This window comes from Lipotes vexillifer, unplaced genomic scaffold, assembly GCF_000442215.2.
Source record: "Lipotes vexillifer unplaced genomic scaffold, Lipotes_vexillifer_v1.1 scaffold1798, whole genome shotgun sequence".
In the NCBI taxonomy this organism is placed as follows: domain Eukaryota; kingdom Metazoa; phylum Chordata; class Mammalia; order Artiodactyla; family Lipotidae; genus Lipotes; species Lipotes vexillifer.
In genome coordinates, this window is record NW_006789032.1 from 1,387,281 (window position 1) to 1,402,458 (window position 15,178).

At 64.0% G+C, this 15,178-nt stretch overlaps 1 protein-coding gene across 1 annotated transcript; it reads left to right on the top strand.

The window, feature by feature from the left end:
• Positions 1-381: 381 nt before the first annotated feature.
• Positions 382-10,969, top strand: GATA5 (GATA binding protein 5). The gene is made up of 7 exons (XM_007462256.1): positions 382-641; positions 830-1,400; positions 2,662-2,837; positions 9,318-9,443; positions 9,893-9,980; positions 10,307-10,434; positions 10,717-10,969. Exons 2-7 carry the CDS (start codon positions 851-853, stop codon positions 10,870-10,872), a joined length of 1,224 nt encoding a protein of 407 aa, XP_007462318.1. The 5' UTR covers positions 382-641; positions 830-850; the 3' UTR covers positions 10,873-10,969.
• The last annotated feature ends 4,209 nt before the right edge of the window (positions 10,970-15,178 follow it).

Sequence of the window (15,178 nt, forward strand, 5' to 3'; positions counted from 1 at the left end):
CCAGGTTCACGGACTCATCCACAGACGGCACCAGACACTACGCCAGCCTTAGCGGAAGCCTGGGACTGGCGGTGGGAGGGCTGTGGATTTGCGAAAACCCCAGACAAATTTAGAGAAGTCTTCGCGCTGGGACTACTCCGGGGCACCAAGCCCCTGGCTGGTTCGTGCCGCCTGCGTTGGCCGCGACTCGGCGTTGGGTGCCCCGCACCGTGCTTCCAGTCGCCTTTCCCGCGGAGCCCCGCACGCCCAGCCTGATCCGGTCACGTGGCGACGCGGCCGCAGCCCCGGAGCTGACCCCGAGGGGAGGGCCCCAGGAGGGAAGGGGTGGTGCGGCGGGGGCGGGCCGGGGCGGGGCGGCCCGGAGGGGCGGCCGGAGCACCGGGATTCCCTGCGGAACCGCGCGGACCCCGACTCCCAGTCTCCAGCCCGCCTGTCGCCGCCTGTCGCGCCCGCGCCCTCTGCGCCCTCCGGTCCTCACGACCAGCCGGTGAGTACCCCGCCGGGCCTGGCCGCGCGCCCTTCCCCAGCCCGGCGCCCTCTCCCAGCGCCCAGACCCTGCGTCCTGCGGACCTGCTGGGTTTCTCTTTCTCAGCGCCCACCGTGCCCACCCGGGAACCTCCGAAGCCCCGGCTGTGGAGGAGGTGAGCTCGACGTTCCCACTGCACCCGGGATGCCCCATGAGCCGCCCCCGCCCCCTGCCGTCTGTCCCTGCAGGTTCCAGGACGCGCCCCAAGAACCGCCGGGCTGGGGAGCGAGGAGCGCGGTCTGAGCGACAGCACCTGCGGGGCACAGCGGCCGTGACCTCGACACCCGCCCCTCTTCCCTGCAGGCCAAGGCCGCGCCGGGGAAGATGTACCAGAGCCTGGCGCTGGCCCCGAGCCCCAGCCAGGCCGCCTACGCGGATTCGGGGGCCTTTCTGCACACCCCGGGCGCCGGCTCCCCGGTGTTCGTGCCGCCGGCGCGCGTCCCCTCCATGCTGCCCTACCTGCCGGCGTGTGAGCCGGGCCCGCGGGCTCCCGCGATCGCCGGGCACCCCGGCTGGGCGCAGGCAGCCGCGGCGGACTCGTCGGCGTTCGGCTCCCGCAGCCCGCACCCGCCGGCCGCTCCGCCGCCCGGGGCCACCGCCTTCCCGTTTGCGCACAGCACCCCGGGACCCGGCGGCGGCGGCGGCGGCGGCGCGGGGGCCCGGGACGGCGGCGTCTTTCAGGGCGCGATGCTGGCTCGCGAGCAGTACCCGGCCCCGCTCGGGCGGCCCGTGGGCTCCTCGTACCCCACCGCGTACCCGGCCTACGTGAGCACCGAGGTGGCCCCGTCTTGGACCTCTGGACCCTTGGACAGCAGCGTCCTGCACAGCCTACAGGGCCGCCCGGCTGGCCTCCCGGGCCACAGAGCCACCTTCGGTGAGTGCGGGACTGGGAGGTGGCTCCACTGACTGGGGTCCTGGGTGCTGGCCGTACTGGGGTGCAAACCCGCACGGTACGAAATGCACCCCCCAGAGTCAGGGCTTTCCCAGCCGGGTCCAACACCAGCATGGGGCGGGCCCAGAACCCCCGGGACCTGTAAACCTGGACGGGATGCAGCGGCTGCCACCCCGAGATGAAAACCCCGTCCTGAGTTTCTTTTTACACACCTCGACATTTCTACTTTTCATCCATCCAAACCCAGTATTCTGGGATCGTGCCATTTAGAGCCTACGTCTTAAACGTTTTTATGAAAAGTTTTGGAAATGATTATTTTTTAAAGCTCAAAATACCGGTTTATCTAAGTAAACCACCACATTCATCTCTGTTCTAGAATGTTTATGTATTCTAATTTGAGACCCAGTTGCAATCGCTCTCCAGGGTATAAATTTGAGTAATCGGACTCCAGGCCCTTAAAGCGGAGAGTTGCTCCCCTTCCCTCCCTCCCTCCTGAGTCGAGAGCGCCACCGGCTCTTTCTCACCCCACCCTCAAAACTGAGGGCCACGCCTTCTTTTGCGGCCCAGTCTTTTAGCCTACACCCTGCCCCCAGCCCCTCAGCGCAGGAAGCGGGATCCACTTGGCCCGGCCGCCAGGGCGCCCCACGCCTGGCGCCCACCCCTGGCCAGGCGATGATTGATCCCCGCCCCGCCCCCACCCGGCGCCCAAGTGTCTCCAGCGCCTGGCCAGGTCTGGAGGGGGCCAGGAGTCCTCGCCCCAGCAGCTCAAGTGGGAGGACAGTGCGGAGACCGCGCAGGCTGACAGTGGAGGCACCGCGGTCCTCGTGGGATCCCACAATCCGATTCGGCCTCACTGCCACTGCCCGCCCTCCAGATCGACCCACTTTGCAGAGGACAAGGCCCTCATCCTCGGCCAGTGTAGATGCTCCTGCCTCCCCAGCGAATCAAAATGTCCAATGCTGGTGCTGGATCCTGTTCAGTGTGGGGCAATTCCCTGTCACCTGCCCCGAGGTTGGATTTATTCACCCTCCCCCCCCCACCTTTTAAAGCAGCCCCGAGGAGTGATTGAGACCTGGCATGAACTTCACTGTATGTAAACTTAAACTTAAAAAAGAAAGTTAAAGTAGAGTTTGAAGCAAAATAAAATAAAGGCACAAAAAGGAAGGGAAAAGAAAGTGCTGTGGACATGGCGGCTCCCAGGAAGGGGCAGAGCCTCACCCAGCAGCCGCCCGCCTTCCCACAGCGGCCGACCTCCTGGAGGAGTTCCCTGGCGAGGGACGCGAGTGTGTCAACTGCGGGGCCCTGTCCACGCCGCTGTGGCGCCGGGACGGCACCGGCCACTACCTGTGCAACGCCTGCGGTCTCTACCACAAGATGAACGGTGTCAACCGGCCCCTCACGCGGCCACAGAAGCGCCTGGTGAGTGCGGGCAGCCACAGGGCAGGAGGGGGCGGTACTTCCGCGGCCACAGCCGGGGCGCCAGTGGAGCCCCAGGAGGCCCAGGCGGGGTGGCAGCGCCCGGTCCACTGTCATGGGACCCCTGGTCTGGGGGCCACGCGCCCACACTGTCTGCAGGGTCTCCCAGAAGAACTCGGCTGTCCCAAGCTCGGCCCTGAACCTCCTGGGCAGGGGATCACTCTGCCCCCGCTGCGGGCTCAGCCCTGCGGCTCCAGGGGGCTTTGGGCTGGCCAGGGGGGGGGGGGGGGGCGGGGCCCTCTGTCCACAAGGCTTCATGTCTCCAGCCCTATCTCAACAGCCAGCATGCGGGCGCAGAGAGGCAAGGTGACCTGACCCCAGGGAGGGGACTGGAGGGAAAGTGGCTGCTGAGTGCCGGCTTTGTCAGAGGACCTTGAATGTTAACGGGGGAGGGACCCTGGGCCCGCTGCCTCTGATACTGCGAGGATGGGACGAGACCAGGTCTGTGGTTGTTCCCTGGGCGAAACTTGTTTTCACTTTTGGTTTCTTCTGCTGTATGGCTGGGTAGCGAGAAAGGGACTGGGAGCCCGACTTCTGCCCCCAGCAGGGCAGAGTCCCAGAAGCAGCATAAAGGTTTCAGTTTCCTTTGTGCTCTACCATTTCACAGGCAAATTTTGATGCTCAAGTAATTTTGCAAATAAGTGGCAGGGCCTGCCGATGTCGGCCAGCTGTCCGGTCAGTGAGGCCGTGGTGGCTCCCCGTTCCGGGTCCGGGCAGGGTTGTGTTTCTGGGCTGATACTGGTGTGAGCCCTGTAGGGCCAGGCGGCTGGTTCTGGTATGTCGGGCCCCGAGGAGTGTGGAAGGGCTTTCCGTGGCTGATGCTGTGGGATGGCTGTGCCATGGCTGCTGGTCTGGGCCACGGGGCTGTCGGATGCTGGCCTTTACTGGAAATTCGAAGGCCCGGCTATGGCAGCGCCGGGGCCAGACACTTTGAGACCCCAAACTGGGTGAGCAGGAAGCAGGACTGACTCGGGCAGCCGCTGTTTTTCTTCCTCTGATCTGGCCTGGCATTTGGGGCTCTGCGGGTCCCCCAGCCTCCCTCCACCCATGCTGTGCCTCTCAGAGGAATGGGGGGCCTCAAAGTCCACAACACCCCAAGTCTCGTCTCTGCCCCTGTGATCATGCCCCCAGCCCCAGGCGTGCTGCACCGGCCTGATGTCTGGTGTGGCCTCAGGAAAGGGGAAACTGAGGCCAAGGGACAGGGTCCTGGGGGCTGCGTGCGACCCAGACCTGACCCCGAGCAGCAGGCCGGTCCCCTCCTCTGGCTCCCTGCACTGTCCCCGGGCCAAGCCCTAAACTGGGTGCCAAGGATGCACTGCTGAACGGGAGATGCAGGGCTCCCTGCCTCTACCCACACCCCTCGCGGGGCTCAACTCCCAGCAGAAAATCCCTGACTTGGGGGGTGGGCGGGCCAGGGCCACCATCTCCACCCTGAGGCGTTTACCATCACATCAGCTGGATGACCACCCGGCGCTCCGAGACACTGAGTGACTTCCCTGGGCATGCAGCCCGCTGGCGGCCAGCCCTGGGCCCGGACCAGGACTGTGGCCTCCGGCTCCCACGAGCCCCACTCAGGCTGAGACCCTGCTCCTGCCCTCGGCCTTCTTGCCCAGGCCCCTGCGAGATGAATTCAGGACTGCCCCCTTGCCTGCTGGGAAGGTCAATTAGACGGCGTGTGCAGAGCACTTGGACGGCCGTGGCCGGTGTGGGAGGGCCGGGGTCGGCCACTTGGCCTGGCGAGGCCCGTTTCGTAGTCTGAGGACGTGGAATATTTAGCTTTGGGGGGCCCCCAGGGTGAGGGATCCCTGTGCACCTGCTTGTCTCCCCGAGGCCTCAGGGTCGGCCCGGCCCTGGTCACCCCCGAGTCCAGGCCCACGTGGATCTGATTGTAGAACACGCCGAGGAAGCGTTTGCCTAGTGGGGCTGGGCCCGGGGGCTTTCTCAGGGCCCCTCTGCTCCCCGTCTCTCCCTGAGCAGCATCCTGGGGGGCGTCCTCTGACTGGCTGCGAGGTGCCCACCTGTCACTCAGGGCAGGCGGCCCCGCGGCTTGCCCGGTGGCTGGTCCTGGCAGGGCCAGGCTCGCTGTGAAAACCCTGAGATTCGTGGAGTCCTGAGACCAGAGCCTGGGCCGCGTGCTCCTGGCCATGAGGGCTGGGCCGGCCACCCCAGACCTGCCCCTGCTCCAGTGCCTCGCCCTCCCTCACGTGCGGGCAGAAGTGACGCCCCAGGAGGGGCCTCTCCAGGAAGAACTGATCCTCCCCTTCTTGCAAATAATTCCAAACGTCCTAGAAGCGTGTCCCCAAGGATACAGGAACATGACGGTAACAAGTGTGCGCCCCCCTCCTGGTAGGAACTCATGTCTTTTTTACCGTTTGCCTCCCGTGTGCATCCTCGGTCATAGGCTGGGGGGTTACACCTTTGACCCGAGGCTTCCATCAGTGTAGACGAGCAGGGAGGGTGGTCCTGTCCCTGTGGCCAGGGGCTCTACGAGTGCCCCTCGGCCCGGCCTGACCCCAAAATGTTGCAGCCCAGCAGCCAGGGTCCGCGGACGGGACGGCAGGCCTGTTAGCCCGAGGCCGGTTCTGACACTAGCTCCGGGACGTGGCCGGTGCCACGGAGGGCCCAGCATCCCTCGAAGGCTCACCGACCCGGATGCTCCTTCCTGCACAGCCCACCTCACAGACTTGTGTCCTCAGCACGCTTTGCCCCGAGCAACGCCGGGCTCCCGCCCTCCATCAGGTTGTGTCCCCGCGTCTCCCCTGCCAAGAGCATCCAGAGGACCCGTTTGAAACGGGAGCATCTCTGTGGCTCCACCACCTGCAACCTTTACTTTCCCAGCCGCGTCGCCGCCCTCTGCTCTCCCATGCTCCCGCCTCTCCGCCAGCCCCCCACCCAGCTCTGCGCTGCCCACCGCCCTGATTCCCCTGGGTGTCCGGATGCTCGCGGAGCCTGGAGCTCGGGCTGGCTCTGCTGCTGGCTTTGAAGCTGCACTTCTTTTGAAAAGAACAGACCAAAAAAGAAAAACAAAACGAAACCGGGAGAGGCCCGGCAGTTAAGGGCCCTGAGAGTGGCCGGGCCTGGCCGTCTGTCCCGACCGCGCGCGAGGAAGGACAGAGGGAGGCTCCGGGCATCCGTGGGGTGCGGGCGGCCCCGGGGACGTGGCCCCTGAGTGTGCTCAGCTGAGAAAGGAGGCTCTGTCCCCTCCGGGACCACCCCCGCACCTCTGGCCCCTCATTGTCTGAGCCTCGGTTCCCCCCATAAAACGCAGGCAGCTGAGGGGATGGAAAAAGATACAGGAGCAAAGCACTGCGAGAATTTTTTCAAGGTCATTCTTTTTTCCCATTTTCTTGATTTTAATCTAATTTCCAGTTTCTCGATTTTAATTTATGCTCGCTGGAGAGAGGTTCAAATGTGGCTTCCAGATTCCCCCGCACCCCCAGGGTCTGGGTGATGGGTTCACACCACCTGGGCTTGTGTCCTGCCTACACGCGGTCCAGCTGCTGTAGCTTCTCCCCAGGACCCACAGCGGTACATATAGCTCCTCTGCTTCCGCAATGCACGGGCGACCGTGGGGGACGCTTGGGGTGCACGTGTGTCTGCGCTCGTGCCCACGTGTGTGCAGCCTTGCGGGCGTGCTGTTGGAAACAGTGCTGACGTGAAGCCTTCGCGTGGGTCTCTTTACACCCTCGCGGGAGTGTTTCGGTAGGAAGGATTTTAGTAGGAAGTGGCCTGACGGCCGGCCAAGGAGACAGCATTCCTGTGATTCCTACAGGAATGATGCTAAAATCTGGGGGGAACGTGAGATGGCAATGTGAACTCTAAGGGAGCGGCTGTTGGTGAAAGACCCTGAGGGTCCCAGCTGGATTGGGAGGAGGGGCCTCAGGCCATGGTCCCCTCCTTGGTCTGAAGGCACAGCTGGAGTTGGGGACCGCGATGGGGCCCAAGAAGGTAGGTTAGGGTCACCAGATAAAATACAGAATGCACAGTTAGATGTGAATTTCAGATAAACAACGAATAGCGTTTTAGAATAAATATGTCCCAAATGTTGCGTGGGGCATACTTACACAAAATATTTGCTGCTTATCTGAAATTCACATCTAGCTGGGCATCCTGTTTGTTTGTTTGTTTGTTTGCTAAATCTGGGAACCCTGGGGAGGTCCCAAGGCCTCCTCCCACCTTAGGAAGATGGATGGACTGGAGGTCAGGGGATTCTGGGCCGGGGCAGGCAGCAGGGCTGGGAGTGGGCTTCGGGAGAGCAGGGAGCCTCCACGTGGGCACAAGCTCCCGGCAGCCAAGAGGCAGGTGGAAAGGAGAGAAGGGAGCAGAGGTGGGGAGACTCGAACTGTGTCCAGTAAAAGCAGCTGCTTTCTAGACAAGATCAGGATGTGGCCGCCGTCTTCCCAAGGAGGCCCTCCGGCTGGGGGCCTGCTTGACCCCAGGGCCAGGGCTCCTGCCTCAGAGTGTGTCCCACCATCTGACCCTTCCGCTTCTGCTGGGCCTGGGCCAGCCGCCAGCTCTCTCCATTCCAGCAGGTGCACAGGTCCCACCCCTAGGAACCCTGGGGAGACCACTGGAGTTGTGGGCCAGGCTGGACATCAGGCGCCACACAGCCGTGGCCTAGAGGCCGCCGGCCAGAGCATGGGGTCTCCCCAGCCAGGCCGGGAGCTCCCGCCCTGCCCTCCCTCTGGAGCCTCCAAGGCCTCGTCCCTTCCTTGTCTTGTGGCCCTTTTGTTCCGGATCCTGGGGCAGAGTCCTGCTTGGAGACCGGAGGGCCGAGCCTTAGATTAAACGGGGCGGAACTCCCTGGAGCCTCTGGCGGCAGCCTGGGCCTGGGGGAGGGGAGGGCGAGGAGGCGTTCCCAGCTCTGCGTTTTCTTGGGAACGGCTGGGGCCCCACTCTCCCTCCGGGGCCAGTCACAGGGAGAGCCCGTGCCCTCGAACGGCTGACAGCCTGGGGGAAGGGGGTGGGCAGGAGACGGTCAGCCAGGCTGGCAGCTCCATCAGTGCAGAAGGAAGGACCCCAGAGACGGCAGACAGACGGGGCAACTGAGGCTGCCCCCGACAGCTCAGCCCTACCCCGGGACAGATTCCTTTGGTGGCTTCTTTCGTCCATCTTGGTTTTGGTTGCCCTCTGGCTCAGTCCTGGGCTGGAGAGTACTGAGGAGAGAACACACGTCCTTGGGACGATTTTGAGTGTGGAGTCTCACGGGCTTCTGTCCTTGTGCCCCGGGGTGCCACTGAAACACCGTAGCGGATGTGACTTGGTCTGACCCCGGCTGCCACGGGGAGGTCGGGGTAGAGACCCTGCATCACTGTGGTCCGGGCGAGGGGGCAGGGGACTGGACCAGGCAAGGGCCATGCAAATGAAGGAAAAGGTCAGAGAGATTCAGGGCATCTGAGGGCAGGGCCTGGGGAGGGGTGTGCCACCTGCAGGGTGTGCTGGGGGGCGAGGGAGGGGCTTTGGGCCTGAGGTGCCTTGGGGGCTCTGGGCAGCAGACAGCGTCTGGAGCTCCCAGACTGCAGGGGACAGGACCCCATGCACACACCGAAATGGGAGTCGGGCAGAATCCTTGCCTGGGATCGAGGGACTGGGCTGTGGGAGCTCGAGGACCTTGAGCTGGTGGGAGGACCGGGGTCAGGCCTCCGACAGCTGCTCTCCAGCCAGCCAGCCAGCTCGGCAGAGCCCCTGGACCCCCGGGCTCGTTAGGCCCCGATTCTTGGGTGAGCCCTGTCTGGGTCCCCACTGGGCCCCCACGTGCAGGGAGGTTTGGGGACCCTGGTTGGATACGGACCTGGGAGGTTGGCCTCTGGAAGGTTCTGGAAGGGCCGTCTTGCCCCAGTGTGAAGCATGTGAGCAGCAAGGCAGGGGTGGGCATCGGGGACCCACGGCCCACAGTCCGGCGCAGCTGCTGAACTGAGCATGGGCTCGAGCCCCAAGTCTTGGGAGGCAAGGCCCAGAAGGACCAGCAGGCCCCCTGGATGTTCAGCCCGGGGCCGGATCCAAGGGCGGCCCTGTGACTCCTAGGGGTGCTGCTGCACCACAGAAATACGGGGCTAAGGCCCAGCGTTGGTTAAAAAGAGGCCGCAACAGACACCCAGCTGCCTGTCTGTGCTGGGCTCTTCACGAGATCCTGACCCCACAAGAGGCCTGTGGCAGGCCTGCTGTCACCCCCATTTTACTGATAGGGAAGCTGAGGCCCAGAAGGGTGAAGTGACCTGTCCCAGGGCTAGCAGGGCACCAGGTCGCGGCTCTGAGGAATCCCGCCTCAGGACCTTAGCGCCCAAAGGCCTTCTCACCCAGCCCAACACGGCTCCACGCCCCGAGCCCAGCGCCCATCCCTCCCGCCCCGGTGCACCTGCCCCGCTGAGCCGAGCGGCAGGGCCCCAGCCCCGAGCCCTGCTCATCCCAGCCTCCTGTCCACAGTCCTCCTCACGCCGGGCCGGTCTCTGCTGCACCAACTGCCACACCACCAACACCACGCTCTGGCGGCGCAACGTGGACGGCGAACCGGTGTGCAACGCCTGTGGGCTCTATATGAAGCTGCACGGGGTGAGCGGGACCCTCCCTGGCCTGAGGCGGGGCTGAGGAACGGGGGCAGGGGTGTGGATCGGGCGGGGCCTGAGCTGAGCGTGTACACGCCTGTGCACACATGGCCCCACTGCCTGCATGTGCCCACGTGTTACTGTTAGGCCTGTGGTACAGATGGGCTCACAGAGGCTGTAGCATCACTGTGGCTTCCCTGCAGCCATTCAGCCAGGGGCAGAGGCTGGACACCCCCAGAGCCCTCCTGGCCCCCCGGCTCCCAGAGGCTGGGGTGGGACGGGCTTCTCCCCACCAGGCCTGGAGGAAAGTGCCAAGCCCCGGGGTAGCAGCTCCCCAAACAGGGCCGCAGGAGTGACCAGCTCTGCAGGGCTGAGATCGGGGCAGGTGGCCATGCAAGAGGCCCCACGGTGAGCTCGGACAGGGAGCAGCCGTCCACGTCCCGCCAACCCCACCAGGTACCGCGGCCCCTGGCGATGAAGAAAGAAGGCATCCAGACGCGGAAACGGAAGCCAAAGAACATCCCCAAGACCAGAGGCTCCTCAGGTTCATGGGCCAGGGCTGTGGGAGGCCAGGAGGGAGCCCAGGCCCTCCAGTGAGGCACACCTTCTCGCTATGGAATCACTTTGAGTATCTCACATTCCACCATTAGAGATTCACATGTTTGGTGCAAGCATCATCGTCCTGAAGTGCACATACCCCCCATTGTCCTGGGATGGTCTGGTCTGGGGAGGGGCTGGAGTGGCGGGAGTTCACCCAGCAGTGGGGCAGGAGGTCCAGTGGAGGAAGCCACACCCAGCACCTCCAACCCCTCGCGTGACCAAGGCAACCAGATCTGGCAGCTTGCGTAAGCGCCCTGCCTTCCCTCCCAGGATCCACAGGGAACACCACAGCCTCCCCGCCGGCCTCTGTCCCTGACCTGGAGATTTCAGCGGCCACTTTGAAACCTGAGCCCAGTCTGGCATCCCCTTCGTGCCCCAGGCCCAGCGTCACCTCCCAGGTAAGGAGGTCAGGGTGGGGTGGGGTGCCCAGAGCTGGCTCCCAGGCACCTCCTGGGGGACCCCTGGTACCCCAGCCAGGTCAGGGCCCCCACGGGCCCCTGCCGGAAGCTTGGGGCTGGACACGCAGCTGGCCGCTGGTGCCAGGAGCTGACCTGTGGCCAACGCCGGCTGAGAGCCCCTGAGGAGGCCCCTTAGGGCAAATCGCCCTGTCACAGGGCTCCCAACCTCAAGTGAGCCAGCCACTGTTCCGGAGTCTCACACGTGCCGTGTCCTCCCTGCAGGCCTCCACGCAGGTGGACAACACCCTGGCCCCCAGCCACTTGGAGTTCAAATTCGAGCCCGAGGACTTTGCCTTGTCTTCTGCAGCCCTGGGCCCCCAGGCCGGCCTCGGCGGGACCCTGCGCCAGGAGGCCTGGTGTGCGCTGGCCTTGGCCTAGGTCCCCGGGCCCCCACCAGGACCCACCTTGCTACTGCCCAGCAGACAGACCGCCAGGCCGGACGCTGGAAGAGACTGGAGCCAGCCGGACCTAGAGGCCTTCTGTGCAGACGGCAGTCGGGCCCCAGAACAGGAGGAAGGCTGGTGGGAGAAGGCTGGTGGGAGAAGGGCTCGAGCCCCTCCCCGGACAGCAAGGGACCCCCAAATGTAGGGCAAGGCTCTGAACCATACCAGCCACTCCGGCCACGGCTGACTGGGATTCCCACCCCCACTTGACTTCTGTTCTCAAGGCTCGCCATCATCATGTTTACAGGTTGCAGCCGTTGGAAAAACCCCACCTTCCTGTTGTAAAACCAGGATCACAGGTGAAATCACTGAGGCCGGGCGGCTAACAGGGATGAGGAGGGCAGCCCGCTGGGGGGCCTCCTGGCCTCGGGCCGTCCATTTCCCACATTCGACCATAGAGCCACGGCACGGAGACCTTGCCCTCCTCAGAGCACGGGATGTCCAGGGACAGATGTGCAGGTCGCGCACTGTACCACGACGCAACCCCGGGGGGGGCCGTTCACATCGTAGTCATCATGGCCTTGTATTTATTTGGACAGATTTCCCAGACGGAGCAGTAAAGGGCCTTGTTCTGACTGAATCTGTGGATTGTAACCATTTCTGATGGGCAGAGCACCCGGGGCCCAGTTCTGACCCACACAGGCACTCTCGGGGCTGGTGATTGGGTGACCACAGGTCCTGGCTCACCTGGGACTGCCCCAGCAGAATTAGCAATAACCCCCCCTTTCGCGTACAAGGCTGTCCCCTCCCAGGGCTGGGTGATAAATTAGTTAGTCGGGGCACTGGCTAGGGGCAGCTCTGCCCACGGGGGCGCTGATGAGTGGCTACTGACAGCCTGAGGGCAGAGGCGGGGGGCGGGGCAGGGGGCGGGGCGGGGCGGGGCGTGCCCTGCAGAAGGGCCACAGCCTCCCTCTGTCCCATTGCTGCCCTTCACCGACAAGAACTTCTGATTTTTCCACGGAAGCCAGAAACCTGGCTTTTTTTTTTTTTAATGTAAAGTCTTCCAAATGAAAGCTTCCCCCCACCCCCAGACTCCCAATTTGATTCAAAACTCTTTTAAATTTTGTGAGCCATCTGAACCAGCTACCATTGCGCTGTCCTATTTAAAACAGCGCTTTCATATTTAAAAATGCTCCTCCTTGGTGGCAGCTTCCCAAATGTGTTCTTTCATCCTGAACTTATATCTCAGGATTCAACCAGCTCAGTTTCCACGTGTTGTTGTCTTTTTTTTTTTTTTTAAGACAAATGCCGCCATAAGAAAAAAAAATGTAAAATAAAGATTTCGATCTTGCTTGCCTCTCCCCATCACCTGTGGGATTCCTGGCCTCACCTAGAAACGCATCTCTGGGGGCCGGGCAGCTGGACCTCACTGGCCGCTCTGAGTCATGTCAGGAGCTCTCAAGGGCATCAGTAGGACTTGACGAGACCCGTAAACACTGGGTGGCTTCGAGGTCACCACCAGCATGAGGTCAGGACACTGGGTGGGGCGGGCAAGGCCCAGCCTGGGGACCACACTGTGAGAAGTCATCACTTCGGGGTCAGGCAGACTCGGGTCAGGTCCCTGTCCTGCCCCCTACTGCCCTCCTGGCCCGGGGTAGGGGGCACAGAGCAAGCCAAGATTTGGGCAGTGGTGGCCCCAGTGGCCCCCTGTGGGTCTCGTGCCTCTGACTGGGGCACAGCAGGCAGCGTTGGGTGAACCCTGGGGACGCGGGGGCACGAGGCATGAATCAGGCCCCCTGTGTTGAGGGCACCGGCCCCTCTCACCATCTGGGACCCCCACCCTCCCAACAGGGAGGGCTGCAGCACGGACCACCCAGATCCAGACCACCTGAGGGGCCAGTAAAATGCAGACACTCAGGGCCGGGGGTCAGATCGGTGACGGGTGGGACCTGGGGACCTGCACGTTCACAAGCACTCAGGGCCCTTGGCAGCCACACTGAGAGCCATGTGACCAGGGCCGGGCGTCAGAGGAAATGCCTCAGGGATGGGGTCTGGAGCAGAGTACAACTAGCTCTCTCCAGAGCGGGCTGGACGGGGAGATGGGAACTGAAGGGTCTGCAAGGACTGTGCCCATGGGCGCCCGTGCTGGGTGGGCCAGAGGTGAGGCCGCTGCCATCTCGTCTCCGCGCCACAGGCCTGGGGCCGCCTTCCCGGCAGCCCACCCACAGATGAGGAAAAAAGCACAGAAAGGGTCGCCCCGCTCGGGGGGGGGGGGGGGGGGGGGGGGGGGGGGGGAAGCTTCTGAGCCACAGAGGGGAGCGCAGAAACAAGGGTGCAGAGGGCAAAGTGGAGAGATTTCCGCACGGAGGATCACTGCCGACCAGCACTCACCAGCCTGAGAGCCTTGTCTGCTCACCTGCCAGGACGGGTGGGGACTGGGAGCAGAGACTCTGGGGGGGGGGGGGGGGGGTGGGCAGAGCCCCTTCCCACCCCTTATCCCGCCTCCTCCCACCCCTCTCAGGGCTCGTGATGGGGCGTTGGGCCCCGAGCTGAGCGGGAGACCAATTATTGAATTATTGAGCAAGTGGCAGTGGCCTCCGCGGGCCACCCCACCAGGCACCCCCGGAACCTCTCAAAGGCAAGACCAGACCAGCCCTTCTGAGGCACCCAGGGGAGAGGGTGGGAGGGGGCGCAGAGGGGAAGCAAAGGCCCTGGAGGAAGGAGCCACAAGGACAGGGACAGACGAGGTGGCCGGGAGCACCTGGCGAGGACCACGTGGCCACGTGACCACTACCACAGTCACAGCGGGAGCGGCCCTCCGCCGGGCAGGTGCCACCCCCTGTGTTACCCGGCGCATCCCTGGCTTTTCCCTCCAAGGGGGGCACCAGTCTCCCTCTTCCCTGACGAGAGAAGCCCAGGCACCTGAGAAGTAACACCTGGCTCGGAGAGGTGGCACCAGGCGCGGGGCCCCAGCAGCACCCTGACCAACCCAAGGAGTCTTCCTAGCGGTACCCGCGGTGCGATGGGCAGAGCAGGCAGGGTGGACAGGAGGGGCTGGGTGCCCCGCCCACGAGGACAGGCCCCGAGGGGGGTGTTTGGCAGAGAGGGAAGGAAGAAGTGAGCTCATCCTCCGTCCTCGTCCTTTCCCAGGACGCGTCCGGGATGCGGGAGGCTGGGCCTCCACCTCTGGGCCTGAGGAGCTTTAGGCAGAGCTGCTCAATTTAAGCCTCTCTGCCCAGTGCCCCTTCGGGTCCCGGAAGCTGTGGGACCTGGAGCCTTAATATAGCCGCCGGCGCCCCCTTCCTGCAGCTCTTCCTCCCACCAGCCTGCCTCAGGGCTCTGCCCGGTGGCCATAAACAACCGGATGGGCTGGGGAGGCTGGTGGGAGCGGGCAGCCGCAGGCCGCTTATCAGACGACAGGACGGAAAGGAAGACCACTTCGTCTGCGCTGCCTGGCCGCCCGCACCTCACTTCCCACATCTCTCAAGCTAAAGCAGACGGCCGGGGCCGTGGGGGAGGGGCGCCACAGCTCCTCCAGCCTGCAAGGGTCCCCTCTGTCCGCGGGAAGGGCCTACTGAGCCCCCGCGGGGCTCTGTCCTGGACGACTGGAGAAGGGAGAAGACACCGGCGTCCCCTCGACTGGGAGTTTTTGATCCAGAACTATTTCCAAAGCATCCCTTCTCCTTCCCACTTAAAGCCCTTAACCCATGGCCTCGCTCCAGACGCGGAACAGGGAGGCCCAAAGCATCCCCGGGCCGCCCTGCAGCGCTCACACCTGGAAGCCAAGCAGCCACCCTGCCTGTGCCTCCTCGCAGAGGGTGTCAGGGTGGCGACCCCAGCGGCTCCCCATCGCCCTGGTTTTCCGAGTCCAGCTGCCGTCGGTCAGCAGGGTATCCGCTGCCCTCAGCAGGCGCACGTTCATCCCACGGACCCTTTCCGTGGAGCGTCGCCACGGCCTCCCGCGAGCCGCCTGCCCCAGCTCAGTCCTTCAGGGCAGCCGGGGCCACGCGTCCAGCTGTGCCCAGACCCAAGAGCTTCCCGGTGGGGCTGCGGCTAAGGGTAGTTTCCCCTCTGCTACCGAAAAAGATAGCTCTTTAAAAACAGGTGCCAATCCTCTAAGGTGCTTATCTGAAAATGTAACGTGCTTATTAAGAAGGAAAAATCGGGGGCTTCCCTGGTGGTGCAGTGGTTGAGAATCCACCTGCCGATGCAGGGGACACAGGTTCGTGCCCCAGTCTGGGAAGATCCCACATGCCGCGGAGCACCTGGGCCCATGAGCCATGGCCACTGGGCCTGCGCGT

Bases quoted from the DNA above. Each gene is read 5' to 3' on its own strand.
- GATA5 (XM_007462256.1), top strand. From the start codon at position 851: ATGTACCAGAGCCTGGCGCTGGCCCCGAGCCCCAGCCAGGCCGCCTAC. The intron at 2,838-9,317 runs GTGAGTGCGGGC...TCCTGTCCACAG, and splicing joins CGCGGCCACAGAAGCGCCTG to TCCTCCTCACGCCGGGCCGG. The intron at 10,435-10,716 runs GTAAGGAGGTCA...TCCTCCCTGCAG, and splicing joins GGCCCAGCGTCACCTCCCAG to GCCTCCACGCAGGTGGACAA.